Source organism: Grus americana, chromosome 1, assembly GCF_028858705.1.
Source record: "Grus americana isolate bGruAme1 chromosome 1, bGruAme1.mat, whole genome shotgun sequence".
Classification (NCBI taxonomy): domain Eukaryota; kingdom Metazoa; phylum Chordata; class Aves; order Gruiformes; family Gruidae; genus Grus; species Grus americana.
The window spans coordinates 82789863-82812994 of record NC_072852.1 but is presented as its reverse complement, the minus strand read 5'-3'; the positions used below and the strand labels follow the sequence as shown (position 1 = coordinate 82812994).

At 37.5% G+C, this 23132-nt stretch overlaps 1 protein-coding gene across 1 annotated transcript in view; it reads right to left on the bottom strand.

Moving 5' to 3' along the window:
* ANO2 (anoctamin 2) overlaps positions 1 to 23132 on the bottom strand; it is a 198777-nt gene that overhangs the window by 127250 nt on the left and 48395 nt on the right. Inside the window, exons 5-10 of the mRNA XM_054812685.1 lie at positions 22568 to 22719; positions 21271 to 21325; positions 20598 to 20646; positions 17309 to 17364; positions 17028 to 17069; positions 11341 to 11405 (exon numbers count right to left, since the gene is read on the bottom strand). Of these exons, the coding sequence (XP_054668660.1) occupies positions 11341 to 11405; positions 17028 to 17069; positions 17309 to 17364; positions 20598 to 20646; positions 21271 to 21325; positions 22568 to 22719 (419 nt within the window). The remainder of the gene's footprint in view (positions 1 to 11340; positions 11406 to 17027; positions 17070 to 17308; positions 17365 to 20597; positions 20647 to 21270; positions 21326 to 22567; positions 22720 to 23132) is intronic.

Sequence of the window (23132 nt, the reverse complement as noted above, 5' to 3'; positions counted from 1 at the left end):
CTGGATTTGCCTGTCATGTTCTTTGCCTACAAAAGTTCTACATGTCTCAGACTGCAGCGGCCCCAGCACATCTTACTAAAGAGAGACTTTGTCAGCAAGAGTAGAAATGCAGTGTTTGTCCCGTCACTTCTAAGAACTCATGCATAAGACAACCTGCGTACACTCAGTGTCTCTCTTTAGCTTTCTTTATGTTATTCTTTAGCATAATTTAGTATTCAAAAATGTCAGAAACCCTCTAAATCTGGCAAATTAAAAATCTACAGCAGGTAGCCTGGCTACCTGAGGCTGAGTCAATACCAATGTAAGTCAATAGAGGTTACCTATGAGGAAAGGAGTACAGTTTCACTTCATAAACACTTCAGCACACCAAGTGGCACTCTATATAAGAAACAAATAATTAATTCAATTATACGTATAACATTTTCTCTCATAATAAACTCTACAAGCTCCTACAAATAAGGAGTAACCTATTTAACATGAAACAGTGAATCAGCCTTTCTTTTAGACTGGCAGGGAAGCTACCTAGACTTTTTCTTCCTATTTTTTTTTTTTTTTTAAACCTATTATGACTTGCTTTTCTGGCTTTTCTTTAATTGCAAATGAGATGTTTGCCGAAGATTTTACCTTGAGCAACTGTAAGGTCACTGATATTTTATCATTTTCCTAATCTTCAGTTTTCACAAGATAATTTGCATGATTTTCATCATCTAGATTAACAGAGTTTGAAGCTCAAATACTGACTTCTTTTCATAAATAACTTTGATTTATAATAACTAATATTTCATGAAAGCTTTTTTGCTTTTCAAATTAATATAGCTAGGCCTTACTACAGCATTTGAATTCATTTCATGTATTTGCTTTAGTGAGTAAGTACTTGTAAGTACTTGCACCGTAAGTATACTACTGTCAGATAGACACCATCTAGTGGCTAATAAACAGATGTATAATTTCCAATAAAAAACAAGCATAATAAATTCTTTTTTAGTCACAGTATTACTGCACACCTTGAGATAGCAAAGCTTGCCTCTTGGTATTGTGAGACTATAAGGCTGTCCTGGTTCTGGCTACAGAACTTTCTTGTTTAAATAAAATTCAAACTGCTATCCTCAAGACTTGTCAGACTGTGACACATGGAAAGACAAAGAAAAACATTCAAATGCATCCTGTAAGTTAAATGTATGGAAGAGTTTCTGGTTCATTATCTTGCGGGTTTTCAGGAATCCCAGGTCCCAGAGATTAGGGGGAAAGGTTGGAGCAAGGAAGATGTAGCCTTGGTGGAAGAGGATCAGGTCAAGCAATACTTAAGCAAAGTGGACATACATAAGTCCATGGGCCCTGATGGGATGCACCCACAAGTGCTGAGGGAGCTGGCAGATGTCATTGCAAGGCCACTCTTGATAATCTTTGATTGATTTGGGCTCCTGTAGGGATTTTTGTACAGCATTTTCCTTCAGTGATGTATCTTGTTTTGTGTAAAATGTAATTCTACGTGTACAACATACTAAATATTAAAAAAAAATTAAAGAAATTAAAAACTGACACTGTCCTGCATGACATCCTTGTCTCTAAATTGGAGAGACATGGATTTGACGGATGGAACTGGCTGGATGATCGCACTCAAAGAGTTGTGGTCAACGGCTCAATGTCCAAGTGGAAACCAGTGACAAGCGGTGCTCCTCAGGGATCAGTATTGGGACTGGTGCTTTTTAACATCTTGTCGGCAACACGGACAGCAGGACCGAGCGCACCCTCAGCAAGCTTGCTGATGACGCCAAGCTGTGCAGTGCGGTTGACATGCTGGTGGGCAGGGATGCCATCCAGAGAGACCTTGACAGGCTGGAGAGGTGGGCCCGTGCGAACCACATGAAGCTCAACAAGGCCAAGTGCAAGGTCCTGCATGTGGGTCGGCACAATCCCAAGCACAACTACAGGACCTCAACATGAGCCAGCAACGTGCGCTTGCAGCCCAGAAAGCCAACCGTATCCCGGGCTGCATCAAAACAAGCAAGAACAGCAGGTCGAGGGAGGGGATTCTGCCCCCCTACTCCACTCTGGTGACACCCCACCTGGAGTACTGCATCCACCTCTGGGGTCCCCAGTACAAGAAAGACATGGAGCTGTTGGATTGAGTCCAGAGGAGGGCCACGAAGCTGATCTGGAGCACCTCTCCTATGAAGACAGGCTGAGAGAGTTGGGGTTGTTCAGCCTGGAGAAAAGAAGGCTCCGGGGAGACCTTAGAGCAGCCTTCCAGTACCTAAAGGGGGCCTACAGGAAAGCTGCAGAGGGACTGTTTACAAGGGCAAGTCGTGATAGCACAAGGGGCAATGGTCTTAAGCTGAAGGACGGTAGACTTAGATTAGATGTTAGGAAGAAATTCTTCACTGTGAGGGTGGTGAGGCACTGGAACAGGTTGCCCAGAGAAGTTGTGGATGCCCCCTCCCTGGAAGTGGCCAAGGCCAGGCTGGATGGGGCTTTGGGCAACCTGGTCTAGTGGAGAGTGTCCCTGCCAATGACGGGGGGGTTGGAACTAGATGATCTTTAAGGTCCCTTCCAATCCAAACCATTCTACGATTCTATGATGATGGCAACTGGGAGAAGTGCCCAAAGACTGGAGGAAAACAAATGTCACCCCCATCTTCAAGAAGGGCAAGAATGAGGACCTAGGGAACCACACGCTGATCTGCCTCAACTCAATCCCAGGGAAGGTGATGGAGCAGCTAATCCTGGAAACCATTTCCAGGCACATTAAAGATGAGAAAATCATCAGGGGTAGTCAGCATGGCTTTATCAAGGGAAGTCATGCTTGACCAACTTCATAAACTTCTGTGATGAAGTTACTGGCCTGGTAGATGAGGGGAGAGCAGTGAATATTTTCTACCTGGACTCAGTAAGGCCTTTGACACTGTCTCCCATAAGATCTTCATAGAGCAGCTGTTGATGTATGGGCTGGATGGTGCATTGAAAACTGGCGAATGGCCGGGCCCAGAGGATGGTGGTCAGTGGCACAAAGCCTAGTTGGAGGCCAGTAACTAGTAGTGTATCCCAAGGGTCAATACTGGCTCGAGTCCTGTTTTACATCTTAATTAATGATCTGGATGATAGAGCACAGCTTACCCTCTGCAAGTTTGCAAATGAAACAAAACTGGGAGGAGTGGCTGCTAAGTCAAAGGGTCATGCTGCCATCCAGAGGGACCTCAGCAGGCTGGAGAAATGGTCTGGCAGGAATGTCATGAAATTCAGCAATGAAAAGGGCAAAGTTCTGCACCTGAGTAAGAACAATCCCATGCATCAGTATTTGCTGGGGGTCACTCAGCTGGAAAGCAGCTTGGCAGAAAAGAACCTGGGGGTCCTGGTGCATACCAGGTTGAACATGAGCCAACAATGCACCCTTGCTGCAAAGAAGGGTAATGGTATCCTCAGCCACTTTAGACAAAGTATTGCCAGCAGGTCAAGGGAGGTGATCGTCCCCCTCTGCTCAGCACTGGTGAGGCCACAGTGGGAGTACTGTGTCCAGTCCCCACCAACCTCAACTATTTGGTGATCTTTGAGCACTTCAGTTGCAACTACTCCCCCAAGACAGTAATACACAACAGTGCTCAAATATTGCATTAAAATGTTCATTTTTCTGCTTCCTGTACCAACTGTGGAAGTTCAGAGATTTCTCATGTTGGAAACCTTCCTTATGCAGGTGTTTCCTGGCCATAATTGTTACATGGTGCCTAGTTCTTAGTCTCTTCCCCTGTCATCTTGGTTTTGTCCACTGTTGGAGACAGGTTACTGGATCAGATAAAGATACAGTTTGTTCTAATGTAACTTTTGTACAGAGACAGGCAAGATCCTCATATAAAGCATCTTAATATTGGAGTACACCTCTAAACCAGATGACAATGGCTGGTCTTAACCCCAGCCAGAGCTCAAGGAGTCAGAAAAGGACCTCCTCTCACACCAGCATGCCATAGCCAGAACTGTCTACCGAGATTAAGATGTGAAGAGCAGTTTTACAAGAAAGATAAGCAGAACTGTAACCACCCAAATGCAGCTACTGTTTTCCACTCCCTGCAGTTCCCAGCCACACACACATCCAGATGCCTACAAATATTTGTACGCACATATATAAAAATGTGCAAGACTTTCTCTTTTGTTTCAGTGTGGCCTCCCATCTCTGGTTTTTGTTTCTCCAGTTTAAAACAACAAACTTTCATTTCTTATCAAAATACACTGATATCATCTCCAAAGATACCTGTTGGATTGGGACCTACCACTCAAGTCCATTAAGAAATAGAAGTTTCTGGCTGTGACGTTTAGGCATCATACCGAACTCTAGCTGCTTACAAAACTAGACAATCCAAGGGTAAGGCACCAGGAAGCTGCGTAGAAACAACCTCAGTCTTCAGAGCGTTGGCTTTGCACGAATCCTGATGTAGATGTTCACATCCATTGCTGGATCTAGCTTTTGAAAATCCCACCGAAGGAGTCAGGAATCTGGATGGTAATGAGGATCTTAGTGCTCAGACAGAGACCTGAAGCCTGGGAATTATGTTTATCAGAAAGCAGGGATCTGGTTTTCCTCAGCACTGCAATATAAGCCTACTGGTTTAAAATTCCATCTCTCCTAGGAGCACCAATAAATAAGACCAAGCTCTTGCCAAAACAGAGAAAGAACCACTTCCTATAGGACTGGCAAAGTCTATGAAATACAGAGCTGTAAGTAAATCATCTCACTCCAGTCACAGGCCTGTACCCAGTAGAATAACTCAATACAAATTCTTCAGTGATTTATGCACCATGAGCAGAAAGCCTCTGCTTTGCAATAAACACAGGCTGGAGCACTCGTGTACGCTCTGTGATGAGAAGTTCCAGGGGTAGAGGGGAAACTCCCTACAACTGCAGATGAAAAGTGTTGTCCTAGCATCAAGCATCTAATATGCAGTCCATTTAATAGACACATGACATGATACAAAAGTCCATTCATAAATAAACTGGGGTCATGAGGAGTAATGAGATCACACAGTCACTGGTAAGGAGAAAAAAAAATACAACGATGGAGAAAGCGTTCCTTTCTCAACAGCTAGGACTCTGCTCCAGGGTCCCACCTGCTTCTGGCTCCCTCCAGGAAGCTCTCGGCTATAAAAAGTGGCACAAAGGACAACATCAAGGCTGAGTAGATGCTGGTATAGCATCTCCCACTGTGCCTAGTGCTTTAAGGATGATGAACTGTAAGCTGAACACACCCCATGTTGGGACTGAATCTTTGTTGTAGAGTTCCTTGGAACTATAAAAAGATGCACTAAAAGTGCAAAAGGGTTATAGTGAGAAGATATACTCAGATTATTGCCTCAGGCACATTCTCAGCAGAGGTTTGGAAAGGAGCTAGATGGACTACTGCCAAAGTTACTGGTAGAGCTCATGGGCATTCTTCTACTTGGTGCTATGTTTGTTCGATTACTGCACTTTCCCAGGCTTAAAGCTGTTTTCTCTTTTTCCTAATAAAGAATTGTTTGCATATAGCCTCAGCATCTTTGTGAATGTTGAAGATATGCCTGCTACAGACAGGGAAGAATTGTATAATGTTGCCATATTTCTGTATGGGAACTGAGTCATTTAGTTATTTACCAAGAAGAACTGGTTTTTAATATCATTATCCACCTGGCATAAGGGGACCCTCTCCAGGATCCCACGAATCAGTGCTGTCTCAGAAGAATGCTACAGTAATTCACCAGACAAAGGGGGAAAGCACAACACTCTAAACACACTGATCACTAATAACCCAAAAGAAAGCAAGCATGTGGAGCTTTCTTTTCTTTCTGCAGCCTTACGGTAGCTGGTGACAGTCATGTGAGCCTTGCAGAGGGAAGGTGTGAAGGGAGCTGACTGCTGTTAGGCTGCTGGCTGTACATGGGAGGCAGGCCTCACTGTTCCCAAGCTTTCAGAAAATGTGTGGACTGTAAGACTTAGCTGCTGGGTCCGCCAGCCCACTACAGAGTGGGCACTGTATATATATATATATATATATATATATATATATATATGTATCCCAAAATATTAGTTTGGACTGAGCAGGCTTAGCTCTGAGGCAAGCATTAGAGAAGGTTGTTCAATCCTGGTGAGATAACCACATATTACAAGATTGCTTTCTGCCAAAGTAGTTACATTCCATAGAAAATAAAGATTGGGCATTTGGTTAGGTTAATTCATAATAATAACAGAAGAGTGACAAGGAAGCAGAGGAATTCAAACATACAGGAGAATCTGCACTCCGAGGATCAATAACCCCAAAGTTAGTGTAAACAATGACTGAACAACATTTGAGTGTACCTCTGGATTAGGGAGGGCACCACAGACCTTTATTTTCAAGTTCTTAGAGTTCTAGATGGGATGTGGAGACAAATGTTCTCTCTCCAGAGATGAAGATGTGGCTACAAAGAATGATGGTGAAAGAAGCAGTGATTTGCTAATGTATTAATCAGGGTAGATGGCCACAATTAGGGGAATGCTGTACCAGAAACTGATCTTAACCACAATTTTGCCAAGAAAGAAATACTTATCTCTAAAGACAATAAAAATACCATTTCAGTAGAACTCCCTTTTTCTTATTTTATTGGTCCTTTAAAACTACCCTATCCTAAGTAGGGTAAGCAGATACACACATTTTATGTGTGTATTGAAGATTGACGAAAAAAGAAAAAAAGGCAAAAAGGCAAACCAGTAATAACACTTTTGGGGCCTGATTGCTTACATTGAACACTGCACTACACAGACCCCAAAACACTGAAAGTGAAGTCAACAGTATGCAGACCGGGACAATCAAACTTCTAATATCATAGGTCTGTCATCGCTTTAAAAACTGCCAGGAAGAGAAAGCTACAGGCTGCTCTGCTTTAGGAAGATAGCATTCAAATGCAGGAACAGGGGGGAACTGGTGGCTGGTCAAGAGGAGTTTCAACATGGGCACGCCGCAATCAAGGGCCAGAATTCATTACACATGAAGTTGAAACAATTTTCCATACACAAGAAAAACATAGTTAAAAATAGGAAGGAAGAAATATATTAGGCAGACAGTTTGAGTAACAGAAACTCCCAAGTTTTGATTTACATGCTATACACTATAAATAATATTTTGGTTAACACACTTTTCCACCTACTCCTGCAAAAAGAGTTATTGTATACATAGTCTTTACAATCACCATGTCTTCCCAGTTTTAGACTTTACAGCAAGATAAGCATATACAGGCACTTGGAGCTTTGAAAGTAATCATACTATAGATAATGTAGCCTGTTAGTTATTAAGAAGTTAGGTCAAGTCCCAGCAATAGAATATATAAATGAAAACATAAAAAATGAGACGGATTAGAAGGAGTGGATGAGCTGGGACCTTTTACAAGCTCCACCACAATTAAAAACCAGCTCATTTTGCTTGACTTGGGTTGGAACTAGATGATCTTTAAGGTTCCTGCCAACCCAAACCATTCTATGATTCTATGACTTCCTGAGGGTAAGGTAATTTTGTATTAACAACAAGATAAGAAAAGGGGACCTCTCTTCTATGATGATGGTCCCCTATCCAGAATTTCAGTTCATGCACAGGTTTCCATCTGCAGGTGCTTCAAGATGTCCATGAAGAAGATAACTTGCCAGTTTTCCAGGAGTTAAGTAAGCTTTTGTCTCAGAAGGATAACCACCTCTTTGTGGTATCAGTAACCTTAGCATACTCACTTCATCTGTCACTTACAGCTCCTAAGTGATAAAGGTTGCATTCAACCAGAAATATAATTCATTATAAATTCTATTGCACTTCTTATTTTTGCTGTATCTTTTCTTGACCTGCTATAACCCATTAGATGTGCACTGCTAAAAAACAAGAGACAATGGCGGTAAGTTGTACCAAGGTAAATTTGGTCTGGACAACAGGAAAAAAATCTGCCTTGAGTGTGGTGCAGCACTGGAAAGGGAGGGTGCCCAGAGAGGCCGTGTGATCTCCATCCTTTGAGATTTCAAAACTCATGAGCAACTTGATCTGGCTTTCAAGTCAGCCCTGCTTTGAGCAGAGAGTACTAGGGACCTCCACATTCTATGCATTCTAGAATCACATAGTTAAAACTTTGATCAGCATAGTATAACATTTATTTAAAAAGTCATAAAACCTGTTTTCTTTATGCAGGTTCATAAAACTCCTAGGGAGTGTCCTCCCTGTCTCTGGATCAACTGTAGTATTATCTCTTAAGAAACTTTGCATTAACTGCAAAAATTGCTAAACACTGGGTTTGAACTCATCTTCATTTGAGGAAAGAGCATCATCAAAATAGAAGAAAATTAATGAACAACAGATAGGTTTTTATAGCACCTTTTAAATTACATTACAAGGATTAACATGAACTACTGTTGATAGGTACATTCCTACAAGAATTCTCTACTAGAAATCAATAATTAAATTAGGATGAGAAAAAAGGTATATTACAACAGGCAAACCTCTAGAGCCTTGCATGTCCTAGAACTGCAACTTTCATTCTCTGCTTGTTAATGTATCACTCATGCCTTCAAAGTCTAAGGGTGACTGAAAGAAGAGGTAAATCGTTTTCAGTACTTCTAGCCTAACATATTTGTTAGCAAATAATTAATAATTTACCTCTCAAAAAATGTTTATTGTCCTCTTCATCTGACTTGAAAATAGACATATATGAAAGGCAAAAATTGAATTCATATGGCTATATTTAGACATTCATATGCTTTTGAAAATAAAGCACTGCATTAGCGAGGCTTTGTTTTAGCAATATTGCTTAATATCTGGATGTGCACTGAGAGACTGGGTGTTATAAACATTTTACAAATCAACACTCAGTTCACACTGTACTATCTGCATGATCTGCACTACATATTCCCTTAAAGTTTTTAAGTGAAATTGTTTTGCTGTAGAATAGAAATACGTAACACCCACTGCGTTCTCATTTGGTGAAATCCTCCTCACTCAAAACTGCATTTCCTAATTAACAAAAAAAATAGCTTTTCCCTAAAGTCCAAAGAGGTGCATAAAGCCAGAGCAGAATAGTTTTACAGATTAAGACCCAGGGATGAATGGAACTGTCAGTGAATATGGTAATGGTCCTTTATTTGGTTTTACATTTTTAAGAACTTGAAAATATTCTAAGACTGACTATACAGTTAGCTGTCCTTCAGGATATCAGACTTTAGAAGGGACCTCAGAGAGTCCCTGGTCTGTGCCAAGAGTGAGCATAACAAATACATGGTTCCTAACTTTGGTGTACAATCACTTGGGAACTGGCAATGACTGTATGGCCAGAAGCAAGGAACTGAGGCACTGAGAATGATTTATAATAATTCCACAATGCCATATCTAGTCTTCCAGCATAGGTACTTCAGTTAAAGAATTACTTTCAATTTGCATTCTTACTGTATAAAGGTGAAACAGGAATAGTTAAAAAGACTTGCACTGTTGCAAGTTCTACTAAAAATTGAACTAAAAATTCTAATTAATTTGGGGATGTGAATAATATTTAAGCAACATTCTTCAACAGAGGTAATGTATTTGAAAACATTTGTCAGAACAGGCTTTGAATACAAGGCAAAATAAATGCTGCTGCTTCTGTCCATCAAAGCCTGAATATAAACTTAAGTTACACTGTGATCCCATAAGCAGAAAAAAAGTTGAGTATAATCTAATCAGTCTAAGAAAGAAGGATCACAGTAAATTATCAAAATCCATGAAGCGTGGCTGATGTTTGCCAAGGGAATAAGCAACCATATTGAGACTGAGCTCAAATCCCTCCCACGGTACGGAGGTGCAAAAGCCTAGTTTAGTTGCAGAAAGAAAAGGGTGGTAATTCTTCAGGTATATATACTCTAAAGCTCTAACATTACCCAGAAAATAAAAACCACATTTATTTTAGTGGTAACAGTCAAACTTGCAGTCAAGCAAAGTATTGAAGATAAAAGAAAGCAAGAAAAATCATCTCTGAGAACAGAGAATCAATTGCACATGTCTGGTCCTTTTTTTTTCTTTCTCACAGAAGTTTAAACCACAGAATTTCTGTGAAATCATATCAGGGTAGAGAAACATCATAATGGAGACAGCAAAATACAAATGAAGATGGACTGTAAGCAGATGTACCTCTATTTTCAATTCAGCTGAGCTGTCAGGTCTGGTAAAACTTGAGAATTCCTCTAGCCAGTCACAGTTTAACTTAACATTTGTAATAACAACATACCAGGTGTTGTAATCTTGTTCTGGTTTACCTATTTCATACAGTAGCCTCGCCTGGAATAACTGGTATTCAAAAAGTACATAAATCCTGCACAAAAACATCAAGGCAAAAAAGAGGAAATTTCAAAGCCTTGCAGAACCTCAGTAAGATTTGATGGTCTCAATACCATTCGCCAATTTGAAACATCTTGCTCCCAATAAAGAGTAATTCTGCTCACGTTACAAGTTAGTGGTTAAGTCTTTGAAAAACTATATGCTGTATTTCAATTTTAGCTCACAATACAATAAATACATTTTACAAAGATTATTAATTATCAATATTACTAATACCAGGTTTTGCAGGTAATGATGTAGGGGCAGATGGTATAATAAAATCTAGTTGGAGTTCGATTATTTGACAATAAATGCTAACAAATGTCGTCTTTATTATGTATACAAATTAACCAGCAACAGATTTTTTTTCCTATTGTTTGTTTGTTAATATTACAGTTTATTTCTTCCTAGACAGATATCTTATGTAAGAATATTTCAAGTCAGCAGTTTCACAGACGTTTCCTTTTCTTTATTCAGTATCTATAGTATACAACAAAAATTGTTTTTGTTTGGTTTGGCTTTCTTGTAGACATATTGTGGAAATTCCTTAAAAAGCATAGCTGTTTTGTTTTGTCTTATTTTAAATGCAACTTCTTCTATGTTTGTATGTCAAAATTCAAAATATACAAAAAACCACTGGGAACACATATGGATGTGTTCAGATGAATAAAAGTTGTAAAACCAGGAGTAAAAAAATCAAATCAATTTCCAAACTGTCATATACTTCCACCCTGATTTATGATGTGAACACCAGCTTCTGATTATTCACCAGACTTTGTGACCGTACTCGCCAATAAAAATCCATCAATGTAAATGGAAATTCCTCTTTTTTGAAAGAACTAATGCTTTTTTTTTAAAGGATCTGAAGTATGACTTTCTTCCAGGAGTAAGCACTGTATAAAACCAAAGGTACATTATTATTTAGTGTATTTTTGTTACAGTAAACTATCATCAGAGCTACAGAAAAGCAGTAATTATTCTGCATCAGCTAAGAACCAGGTCCCTTAGTGTTTCATGCAAGTCCATATTACCTTATGAGGTCAACAGGCTGAAACTTGTAAAATACTCCATATCTTGCCCATTCTCGATACAGCAACTAAATAAAAAAAAAGCAGAATATTAATTTGAAGCAAGTGTTCCCATCTGTTTTTACAAACATCTTCTAAGAGTTGAGAATATATGTACCAAAAAAAGCAGTTTCCCATACTTCAATACAAACTTCCAAGTACATGTTTCAGACAGTTATGGAAGACTCCAACCAAGCCAGCAATGCAAGGACCGTGTACACACGTCTTTCTCCACATACCTGCCCCCTCCTAACATTTATTAGATAGTGATGCCAAATAGAAAGGCTCAAAAGGAAAAATAAAAGATGCTGTAGTCTTGTGGAAATTTTTTGAAAGATGCTAGAAATAATCCTACTTACAGAGTGAAATTCTTCTATGATGTAATTTATTTAATGTCTGGAATCACACCATAGATAAGTACTGACCAGTGTTTCCGGGTCCAAGGTGAAGTCAACTGAGGTAAGAGTTCAAAACTGGTAAACTGGTATGTAAAAACATACCAAGAGGTAACAAATGTGGCAAAACCAGCCTGCTCTCCTGCTCAGCTCCTGAGGCTACTATACCCAGTGAAGCCCATATAAAAGCCCCTTCACAAGTTCACGTTTACTGTTGGAAATTCAAATTCACCCATAGCTTACAGACAGCACAAAGGAAGGTGCAGATCCTACAGAAACTTCTTATGATAGGAGGAATCCAGTGGGAACAGAGTCAGCAATAAAAGGAAACATTTCAGGACCTGTGGTATATTAACCACAATACCCTCAACTGCAATAGGCAAGGGACTCAGGATAGTCTTCCTCGTTCCCTCTTTCATTGCTGTGATCTATGTGACACAACTTTGTTGAACTTTCAATAAGAAAAAAGAAACCTTTAACACTCTTTTACAAGAGGCTGTAAAGGAAACTGGTATTATGGTGTGAAAGACACCACACTGTTCTGAAACAAAAGCCAGCTGCTGGATAGAAATTACCATGCAATTAACAATTTCATAGAAGACTTAGATAGAGGGACATTTTATAACTGTGTATGCATTTATTAATAATCCAGAAAGGACATTTAAAAATGAAGCTTTCCAGAAGGCCAAAGGAAGCTCAGAGGAAGTATCAGCAGGGTCTCACAAAGTTAGAAAAGAAAAATAAAAGTTAGGAAAATAAAAATCAGGGCTGTCTTGTGCGAAAGAGTAAAATTTTCTGTGGAACCACCTGAATTGTTTATATTCCTTTCACAGATTTATGCTGTGACGAGACTGTAGACAGTCTAAGACAACATGCTTACTGCAAATTCTTTCTTGAAGTACAGAGTGCATCAAAAATAATAAATAACAAGAATATGATGATAAATGAAACTAAATTAACCACATCACTATTTATAGATTATAAATCTGTATCATCAAAAAAGACAGCCGTCAAGCCTTTTATCCCTATTTTCAAAAAAGAAGTGGAGAGGAGGCAAAAAAAAGTAGCACATGAGAGGTGCGGTCAGTTCCTTTAAAATAAGGCACTACATCCTTCCTAGTAAAATTGGAGTAGTGATGAAACTGTGTTTTGAGAACGAGCTTCTGTATGGAATGTCTGCTGGACTCAAGAGACGACCTCATACTTCAGTTTCTCCTTTGCTGTAGCACTAACTGACAGTCCCTCGCCTGTCTCATGGAAATTGTATTTAGTCTGAAGCAATGTAATTGCTGAGTTAATACCTTGGAGACTTCTGTTCTTCTGTAAACTTTAGCTGGGATTGGGCAATAAGTTTTAAAGCTGCTGGGGAAGAAGACACAAACCAAGAAATACATGCACATGAATACACAACTGGGTACATACAGAGGATATTCTGCAGAGGAGTTAAATTAAATATTTTCTTACTTTTTTTATTTCTTTAACAGAAAAAAAGGAACTCCAAAGATAGTCAAAGTCAGTAATTTTAAAACAGTAAGATACAGATTTTTTTCAAAATGTGAAATATGTGGAACTTATCAGCTTAGTTGCAGACTAGATTGCAAACTGTTTAGTTCTATCTGCAAAATAGATGCTCATTAAGCATGGTGCTTTTTTTTCCAGCAAATAATAGATTATTGCACAATGGAGTTATGTAAGTATGCAAGAGCTGGAGCGGATGTTAGTAGCAAAGTACATATAGTTTTTGCAATTATCAGTAGTTGCATCTGTCAGATGGTCCATTTTGACAACTAACAGCACACTACACCATCTTATGAAGTTAACAGCACAATCAAAATAAGTGCAGAGAAATTTGAGATCCTGTAACTGCACAGTTATCTTGACATATTTTGAGGTTTTCCAATCACATTTTTTCTACTGTTTATAATGCCTCTCCTCTTGCAGATGCTATGTGAAAGAACTGAATAAATATCAAGTAAGCAATTAATACCTGGATCCTGCAAACATGCGCCCGACAAAGGATTATAGTTCAGAATATGGAAACTGGCTTGCAACAATTTAAGTGAACAGAGCAATGCCAATGCATACTCATTAAAGATACAGCATAAAGTATTTTCTGTTCATAGATCAGGGAGTAAACCCTACACTGCTGAAGCAATTGGGAATTCAGCAATGAGATTCAAGGAGTGTGGAGTCTTGGCTTTTAGACTATTGCTCTTACAGAGCAGTCTTGCAAAATGCTTTGCACTTGTGGAAATAAATGATGAGACTAGGTTTGATTTTCTTTGGCTCCAACAGGAGTTGAAGAGGATTGCCCTGGCTGCCATATTGATATTTTCATGTGAATGCTTGTGGTTACCTATTCAAAATCACCCCTTGCCATTACTCCACAGCACTACCTACAATTCTATTTATTTCCATAAATAATCATACTAATAAATGCATTCACTGAAATACACAAAACAAGAAAGTTAAAGCCATTAAATTATTAGAACTACTTAAAAGTTGTTTTGAACATAGCTACAGAATGGAATTTGAAGAGGAAAAAGAAAGGTCTTTCTAAAATTGCAGTCAGTTCAGGAACAGGTTGCTATGGCATTATGTCAGACTACAGAATCACACTGGTTATTCTGATTCCAAAGCACTGAAGGTGAGTTTATGGCATGAATATTTTCCATTCACATGTGTGGCCCACACTAAATCTCAGTCTCAATACTGCAATTTTACAAGATTAAGCTTAATCTGGAAGCTGGAATGTGCTTCCTTTCATGATATTTATTAAATTGAAAGGAATTCGACGAAGAGTTTTGTAATATAATTTATTGTGTTTTATCAGCTTCACTTAAAAGTAGTACTTTTTGTAAGTTTATAATAATACTTTCCGATCTGCTTCCAATATTCTAGGGATGTTGCTGTAGTATATGACAACAGTGTATTTCCGAGATGATAGGTAACAAAGCCCTTCTGTATTTCTGTAAAGCCAAATATATTGCTAGCAATGAAGAGTTACAAGTTGCCAATGGGCTAGAAGCTTAAAAAGGACCAAATCAGTGTTTATATTCATGGCGAGTTATTATCATGCTGCTGTGCAATAGCTTTCTTAATGAGATTTTTTTCTAGAGCAGAAATCACACTAAAACAGGGAAATTCCTTTACTCCAATCAACAGTCTTAGGAAAAGAGCACGTTTCATGGACTTCAGATTTCTGATGAGACTTTGGGCAACCTGGTCTAGTGGAGGGTGTCCCTGCCCATGGCTGGGGGGTTGGAACTAGATGCTCTTTGAGATCCCTTCCAACCTAAACCATTCTATAATTCTATGATTCTAATTCTCATAGGATGTGACAGAAGTATTGTTTCACAGTGAATTTTCTCTAAGGAAATCCTGAAGAGGGCTGATAAGGATTAACCTTTTATATTATGAGCTGGTACATAAACCTTAATTACTTGTGCTGCCTTATTGGCATAAGTACCCCACACAGGCTAAGTTCATCATTCTTTGGGCTTAGACAATGGAAATGGAAGATACAGATAAGTTAAAATGGACAAAATAAAAAGGGGCAGAGAAAAATAAAACTGAAAAATGCCCCCCTTTCCTTTAAACCTGATCAGGGCTTTTCAGGAAATTAAACACTGAGACTATTAGATTCAGATAGAAAACAGATGATGTTATGCATAGAAATACTACAGCAGATTCAATGGCTAGGCAGCAGAGACATATGTGAATAATCAATGAAGTATTTCTGGAAAGAACCTTTTATGTTTTTAATACTTAACACTTCATAACTGAGTCTAATAGGCAGAATAAAAAGAAGGCAGTACAAAACCCAACTAGTAGGGTGAATATTTTCCCAGACACTAGTCCTTTTAGGCCCTCTTCCCCTCTTTTCCACAGTACCCAATCTTCCTCCATTGACTAATGTTCCTTTACCTTTCTTTTCTAAAAATTTTGCTAACCTTCTAAGTCAGTAAACTATGTAGCTGACTTTCAGAGTCCATTACTGTATCACTATTATCACTCAGAGAAAATTCCGCAAGTGCAGAGTAGACAATTTCTTGATGAACAAAAAGTTCATAATAACAGACAGGAATATACAAGCTGCTTTATAGTTTGTTTTCCAACTTTGTCTCTTTTGCTTACCAAGGTTCATATACTAAATTAAATTGTATGCAGCACATGAAGACATCTAGTGGCTGAATGTTAACACCATTTACCAAAAACTACGAAGACTATGTTTTCAAATTTTTACTAATTGCAGAAATCAAATTTATTTGTATGACCTATGAACTCAGTCCTCATTTCAAATGCTCCAATACTCATCATTTGTGGCAATTATACTCTTGAGAACTACACTGTGTTTTGCCAAATTAATGGCATTTTCTTACCTATTCTTCAAGCAAAGATGGCATATACCAACATGTAATACCACAGAGTTAAAAATATTTATGAAATTATTTACAAGTCATCAGGAATAGATGCAATTTAATTTCTCGTATAGTATATATTTTAGGCATCCAAACATTCTCTTTTTCTTCATTCTTCCCTCCCCCCTTTCTCTCCCCTCATTTTCCCTCTTCATTTCCTGTCCTGTTGTTTGCATATATAAGGGGAAAAAAAAGAGCAAACATTACAGAACAATATGGAATGGATCTTAATGCATTATAGTAATTAAATGGTTTTGCTCATTTCTAATTGTAAGCATATGTATTAAAACAGTCTGAATTCACATAGTCTTTGATTATGCAGACACTTGGATAATATATTTTCAAAAGTCATTTGATAGCTAGAAACTTTTTATTTACAAAATAATTGGAAGCAGATTTTTAGAAATTGCATGTAATTTAATTGAATGCACAATCAAATGAACAACACAACTATGTTTTATTCTAGTAACAATGGTTCTATATTACCATCTGGTTACAGAAAGAAAATAATCATATATGTTATTTAACAACTTTTGCTTCCTGACAGGTTGAAAAAATCTTGTCTATGCATGCAGAGGGAAAATTGAAGCATTTCAAGATGTAAATATCAAATTAAATTCCCTGAAATACTTCATAAGAAGACTTTATAAAAAGTCTTGTGAAAATTTTTTTATATGCAGAAATAGAGGAAAATAAGTAATGCAAAAAATACATGCATTTGTAAAAACATTTACTTAATTGAACACTGGCTAATGCTTTATGATAGTATTTAGGAAACTAATTCATATTTATCACATTAAATCTAATATGAAATTAATTTTTCAATTTATTTTACCTTTCTTTCATTCATGTCATCATTTTGGCCTTCATATTCACCCTAGAGAAAGAAAATAATTTAATAACTGATGTAAAACCAGATAAAATTCAGTAAGAGATTGCTCATTTGTTCCTACATTGTTCACTTTACCTTTAGCTCACAACTTGAAGTGTATTTATGTAAGAGTTTTCATACAAGAATCACACACTTAGAATATATTTTCAGTGTCACAGGCAATAAACATATGCACTATTGAGTGATACCATCACAGAATTAAATTTTTAATGGTATATACGTACATCATGAAGTGGGTATGCTGCATCATAAACGTTATTTGCTATTAATGTGCCAATACCTAAAAGAAAAAAAATTAAGACAGTCAAGGCTAGGCACAGGTAAACAAAAGATTATTACAGATTTCATTTAATGACATTACAAAGAGCTGTATTGCTGGAAAATATTCAAAATCATGTCAAGATGAGTATATATATCAACCTAGAAGTACCTGACTATGGAAAAAATGTTTTTATAGAAAGGCTCATTTCCATATAGTGGTTTTTTTTTTGTTTTGACCACTTTCTCATCCTGATAGCAAAGAGGTATGTGACTGAGGAGGAAAGCATCTGGGAAGTCCTTCTTGAAGCTTGAGAATGATCAGAACTGTGGACCCCCACTGACTCACCCAAACACTAAAAAAACCACACTTTCACAGAAGTTTGCGATTGAAGAAACCCTTCCTCTCTATTGACTAATATTAGATCAGGTCACTGAACCAAGTGCTGGGTTTTCTACCCTTCCTCATATCAATACATAAGGCCACTCTTCCGCGTTTAAAACAATGCTTTTGTGTTTGCAGGAGTTAAATCAGTTTGTGCTCACCAAATCCATGGTTATGCAGGAAAGCTGGGTGCACCAGGACAAAAACTACTGAGTCCTAAAGTTTGCAAACAGTAAGTCTGGTGAAAGGTACAGGAAGATAACAGGGACATGGCACTGTCACAGTGACCACATGCTACAATGGCTTTAGCAACTGAATCCCCAGCTAATGACTACAGCACCTATAGACATACACAAGACCACTACTAGCTCTCAAGACCTATGACTCATAGCCATTCTGTCTTCAGTCTCTGCAGGTGAAAACAATTGTTCCACAAGATGACAATTAAAGTTAAGATTAGAAGTTTATTCCAGACCTCTTTGCATTCAATGTCCAGTAAAAAGTAACCAGCTATCTTGTCTTTAGGGATAAAAAAATTTCCATAGTCAAATTACACAATTATTATTCTGAAATGTTGGGGAAAAACCCTCTGGTCAGAGATGCTAGATAGGCATTACCAATAAATTTCTTCCTTTGTACAAAGAAAAGTACCCTACCACTATATGCATTAGTAGAATCAGGAAATCTTCATGTTTGGATCATGCAAAGTCCTCTACTGAAAGCGTTACATTTGGGAAGTTTACAATGGTCCAGAGTTATGCTAGAAGAAAATATGCCTGCCTTGTATAATGTCATAGAAGTGGAATCAGATTCAGCCTTACACAGATGTAAAAATCAAGAAGCAAATGTGTTTGAAGTGTTATTTTCCTCCTATTACATTATAAAGCATATGTTTATGAAAACCAAAGACTGCTGTAACTACTTCCATCACTGTTCTACCTCTTGTGCAAAATAAGCAATGGAATCTTTAAAAAAAAAAAACAGAATAAAACAAGGATGCTTAAAGAAATCTTTTAAACCACTAATGATGAGTGGTCTTAAGACCAGTGAGAAGGGAAAACCTTAGCGACATATGAAGCATAGGACTTTGGGGGGAGGAACTCAGAAGAACAAAACAATTAGTGAATTTAGGTCAAATGTGATGCATAATCATGTTTTGGCTATGGGACAGAAAGATGGGAAGGACAGGAGGGTTAAAATATTTGTTTCATTTCAAATGAGATCTTGAGCTGGCCTAAGCTTGAAGTGGATCAGTGTATTTTCATCTTAGAGTAAAAAAAAAGCCTGAAAAATCACTACTAGTGCTTTGATCTCTAATTCTGGCCTTTATTACACTCTGAAACAGAACAAGCTATTAAAATAGAGAAGACTTTAAGTAAGAGGGAAAAAAACCAACATTGGTAAAGTGCTCTTTCCCTTCCTACTGTGTCCTTGTAGGATGGCTTGCTTCTTTCAAGCCTTCTCTCAGTCCACCAACTTACAAAGTCCTAAGAGTTTCAACAGGTTCTACACAGTCTCTCTGGATCCCTTGGGAAAGTGTCAGCTCTGGGGTCTGGCTTTTATGTCAACAGGCTTGGTGTCCCTGCTGGACTTCAGGCTTCCTGTTTTGTATACGCCTTTTACACTGCCTTATCTCTAAAATCCTGCACTCTAGAGACATCTACTTGCACAAGTTCCACAGCTCCCAGGGAAGGCACGGTGTCCCCAGTCACCAGGAGGGTTCCCTGGCTGCCAGCTAGAGCAATCCATCAAAATTAGGTAGTGTTCCTCTCTACTGCCCCACCAGAGCCTTTGAGCAGATCAAAACAGAACAAGACAGAGCAAACAATGAACAAAACAGAGACCACCTGAACAATGTTTTAGAATTGAAAAATGCCTGACATTTTCTCAACCATCTTTCCTTTTTTTTTTAAAGGAAACAGTGTAATAATCATACATTTAAATGTTTTTTCTGGGCAAAGCCAAGTATTTTTGTTGAAAAAGAGAAAGTATTTTGGTGTTGGGGTTTTTTTTTCATATAATTTGAAAAAAAAATTATCTCTATTTCAGGGAAACCTAAATTAATCTATTTTCCACTCCAGCTGCTGTACCAAAGAAATCTGTTACTGCAGCTTCACCGCACAGAGTTACACCAAGACTGTGCAGGAATCTGTTGCTATGGCACATTTATTCTTTGCAAGTAAATTACCCTGGGACATTATGATCTGCACATAAGTGGTCAAGCTTACAGAAGGACTTTCAGAAAACATGCCAGACAAGTACTATTACTTTTTTGAGATACGTGTCATGAAATCACAATGGATGAAAGAGTATAGAAAAGAAAATAAGTACACTTGTACATGTTCTGCACCTCAGGAAAACAAAAGCTCCAAATATTTCAGGGTTACCTCAAAAGCATCACACAGTATCTTCAAAACAGTCATGGTTAAACCGTACATTTCACTAGGCATGGAAATAATTTTTAACTGCAGTGATAAAAATAACCTGGAAAGATGTATTATTCTATTGAAATGGCAAGAAAAATCTGCTCCTGGAAGAAATAATACAACATATTGTAGTTGACATCTGAATTTTCAAAAGTAGATCATATAATAATCAAATCCAATTTTATAACAACTCATGAAATGCAAGTTATGTGCCAGATCCTGCACCTGTAGAAATGAAAAGCAAGCTCCCACTACCATGTCCTATCCAAATCATGGACCAGAAATTCTGATTTTTTTCCTCAGAAAAAACATTTGTTTCAATCTCTATTTTTGTGGAAATGTGCCAGCATACTTTGGTGTTCTGCTAAAAAAATAAATATTCTGTGCGATACCTAAACAATTCCTTTTAAAACAACATATATAATTATCTTCCCTCCTTCTTACCCATGCTGTTTCTGGCCTTTGTAGATGTGCGCTTCAGAATTTCACGTACCTGTGGAAAAGAACAGTGATATAACACAGAAATTGTCTTTTAGCATTATTTTCATCATGGAGCTAGCAGTAAAACAAAACTAGAATAAGAGGCTTCTGTAGAGTTAATTTGCACATACATTTAAATTATATGTTTCACTCATATATAAATGTATGACTTGAGGCCACTAGCTAACGCTTAACAATGCTATTGCAAGTCTTACTAGTGGATTATCCGCCCTAACATTTGTAGGCTAAGTCCTGATGTATCACACCCTTATAAAACGATATGAATTATAAGGACTTCAGGTAGAATGAGAATTTTACACTAAAGAAAATCACAACAAAATCTGACTTTATAAAAAAACATTTAGCTTTCACATTTGGAAGTATACCATCAAGATGCGCATAAAGTGATCAGTAAGTATGCTATATCTATGAAACCCAAGTGTGTATGGATGAACATAGCATGTTAGGGAGGAGTTGGCATCACATATGTGAAGAGAAATCTGCCTCACTGACCCGCTGGAGACCTAGCAGGATCTCAGGAACTGATGAAATTAGCAAAGCAGTCACCAACACTCACTATTAAAGCAAATCTCATTCAGCACAACAAGTAAATGATATGTTATTTTTGTTTACTTACTATTCGGCTGCGGGTAGCATTGTCAAAAAAGGTGTCTTTGTCTTTAATGTTATACCTAAAACATTGAGAGAAAAAATAATCAGTTATGTTTTCAGTAGTAATGAGTAAGATAACATATAAGATTCTGATTTAGAATTCATTTAGAAACCACAGCAAGTAAGAAAAACAGATGTTTAAAGGAAATATAATTGAAATAGTACAGCGTAATATGTGCTATTTAAGACCTGGTCATTCAGAGTTCTACCTGGATTGCAATGATGGTGGGCATAAAAATGCAAAAATATTAGCTAACATAAAATGCCTTTCAGGTAAGAAGAGCTTGTCTATTCTTTACACAAGATGACGTTTTAATCTTTTCCTTATAACATACTCTGAACACTATAACATTCTGAGGTTATGTTATTAGGTTTCAGCTAGCCTAATGCAGATGTTCATTACCCTTTTCCAGGTGACTAACCAGTCAATATTTCACTTGCTTTCAAATACACATTCCACTGGAATTATACATTCCCTTAAACCTTAAAATTATCATATGTGAAATTCGCCTTCCCAGTTTATTCCTCTCAATCAATTTTATTTGTATTCAATATTAATTAAAATTGTCAGAGAGGACAATAAATGATATGGTGGGTCATTATATTTATTACTGAATTTTATTTATCAGACATAAATACAAGGAGACACCCATGAGGAAAAAAAGAGTGTTTCATGTCAAACTGGGCCCAGAACTATTATTCTGAGTGAAAGGGCAGGTGTCAAGAATTCCTTATCTGCATATTATTAGCCAAGTTTTAATTACTATAATAAATCTATCAAGACGAAAAATATTATCAGATTTCTACTAGCTCTTTTTTCAAAACAGGCAGTAATATCCTTAACCAAATAATCAGGAATTTGGTGCTAGGATTTTTACAGTTCAAGATAAAAACATAGATGTTTTATTTGTTGCACTGCTTCCCATGCCTTATCCAGCAGAAGGAAGTAGAATACTGGCAGAAAGTGACTGCAACTTAGATTTCTGTTAATCCACTGAAACTGAACTCAGTGTCAATGCATGTTCATTTACCTCAGATCTATTTACCTGGCCTTCGATAAATTTAGTTTTATGCAGACATATGCTTCAATCACTTGGAAATATAATGCAGGAATAATCTGACAACTGGGATATTTCCTCAGGATTTCAAGCAATAGTCAATGAATTTCTGAATTTTGATTGAAATACTGGTAGAAAAAATGACAACACTAAGATGATAAGTTATAGCTTTCTTCATTCCTCATCACAATTTAATGTACTCACAAATATATTTTCTCTCTGGAAAATGGGTAAGACAGGCTTTTCATGTTGGTATTTTCTTGTTGTGGCACCTGGGGTTGCAGAGGTTCAGTCAATTTGCCCCATATTTCATTTAACGTTTTGAGTATTCCCCCTTCTTCTGTGATTTCATACATCTGAGTAAACAAAATATTGTACATTAGCATGTCACTTCCAAAAATCCACTAAAATGAAAAAAAAAAAATAGAATTTGCTATCACATGTTTCAATCTGTAATTAAAATAAGCGCCTTCTCTGAAGATATATTCCCATATAACAGCAGGCACCTGAATCCATAAGGGTTTCAGTTCCAAAAAGAAGTTTGTGTCCTTCACAGGATGTTGTCAGAAGAAAATTCAGTGCAGAATTGTTAATACCAGAAACATCCTTACTAACTAAACTAGGTGCTGCACAGAGATAACAGAAAGGCAGAGTAATTATTTTGATTTTGTAACTGGGAATAGAGGGAAAAGACAAAGCAGTAAGGGCCTTTACCTGCTGCCAATTATACTGCCTGTGTTGGGTTTGCATGGCAAGGTTTTGGTAGCGG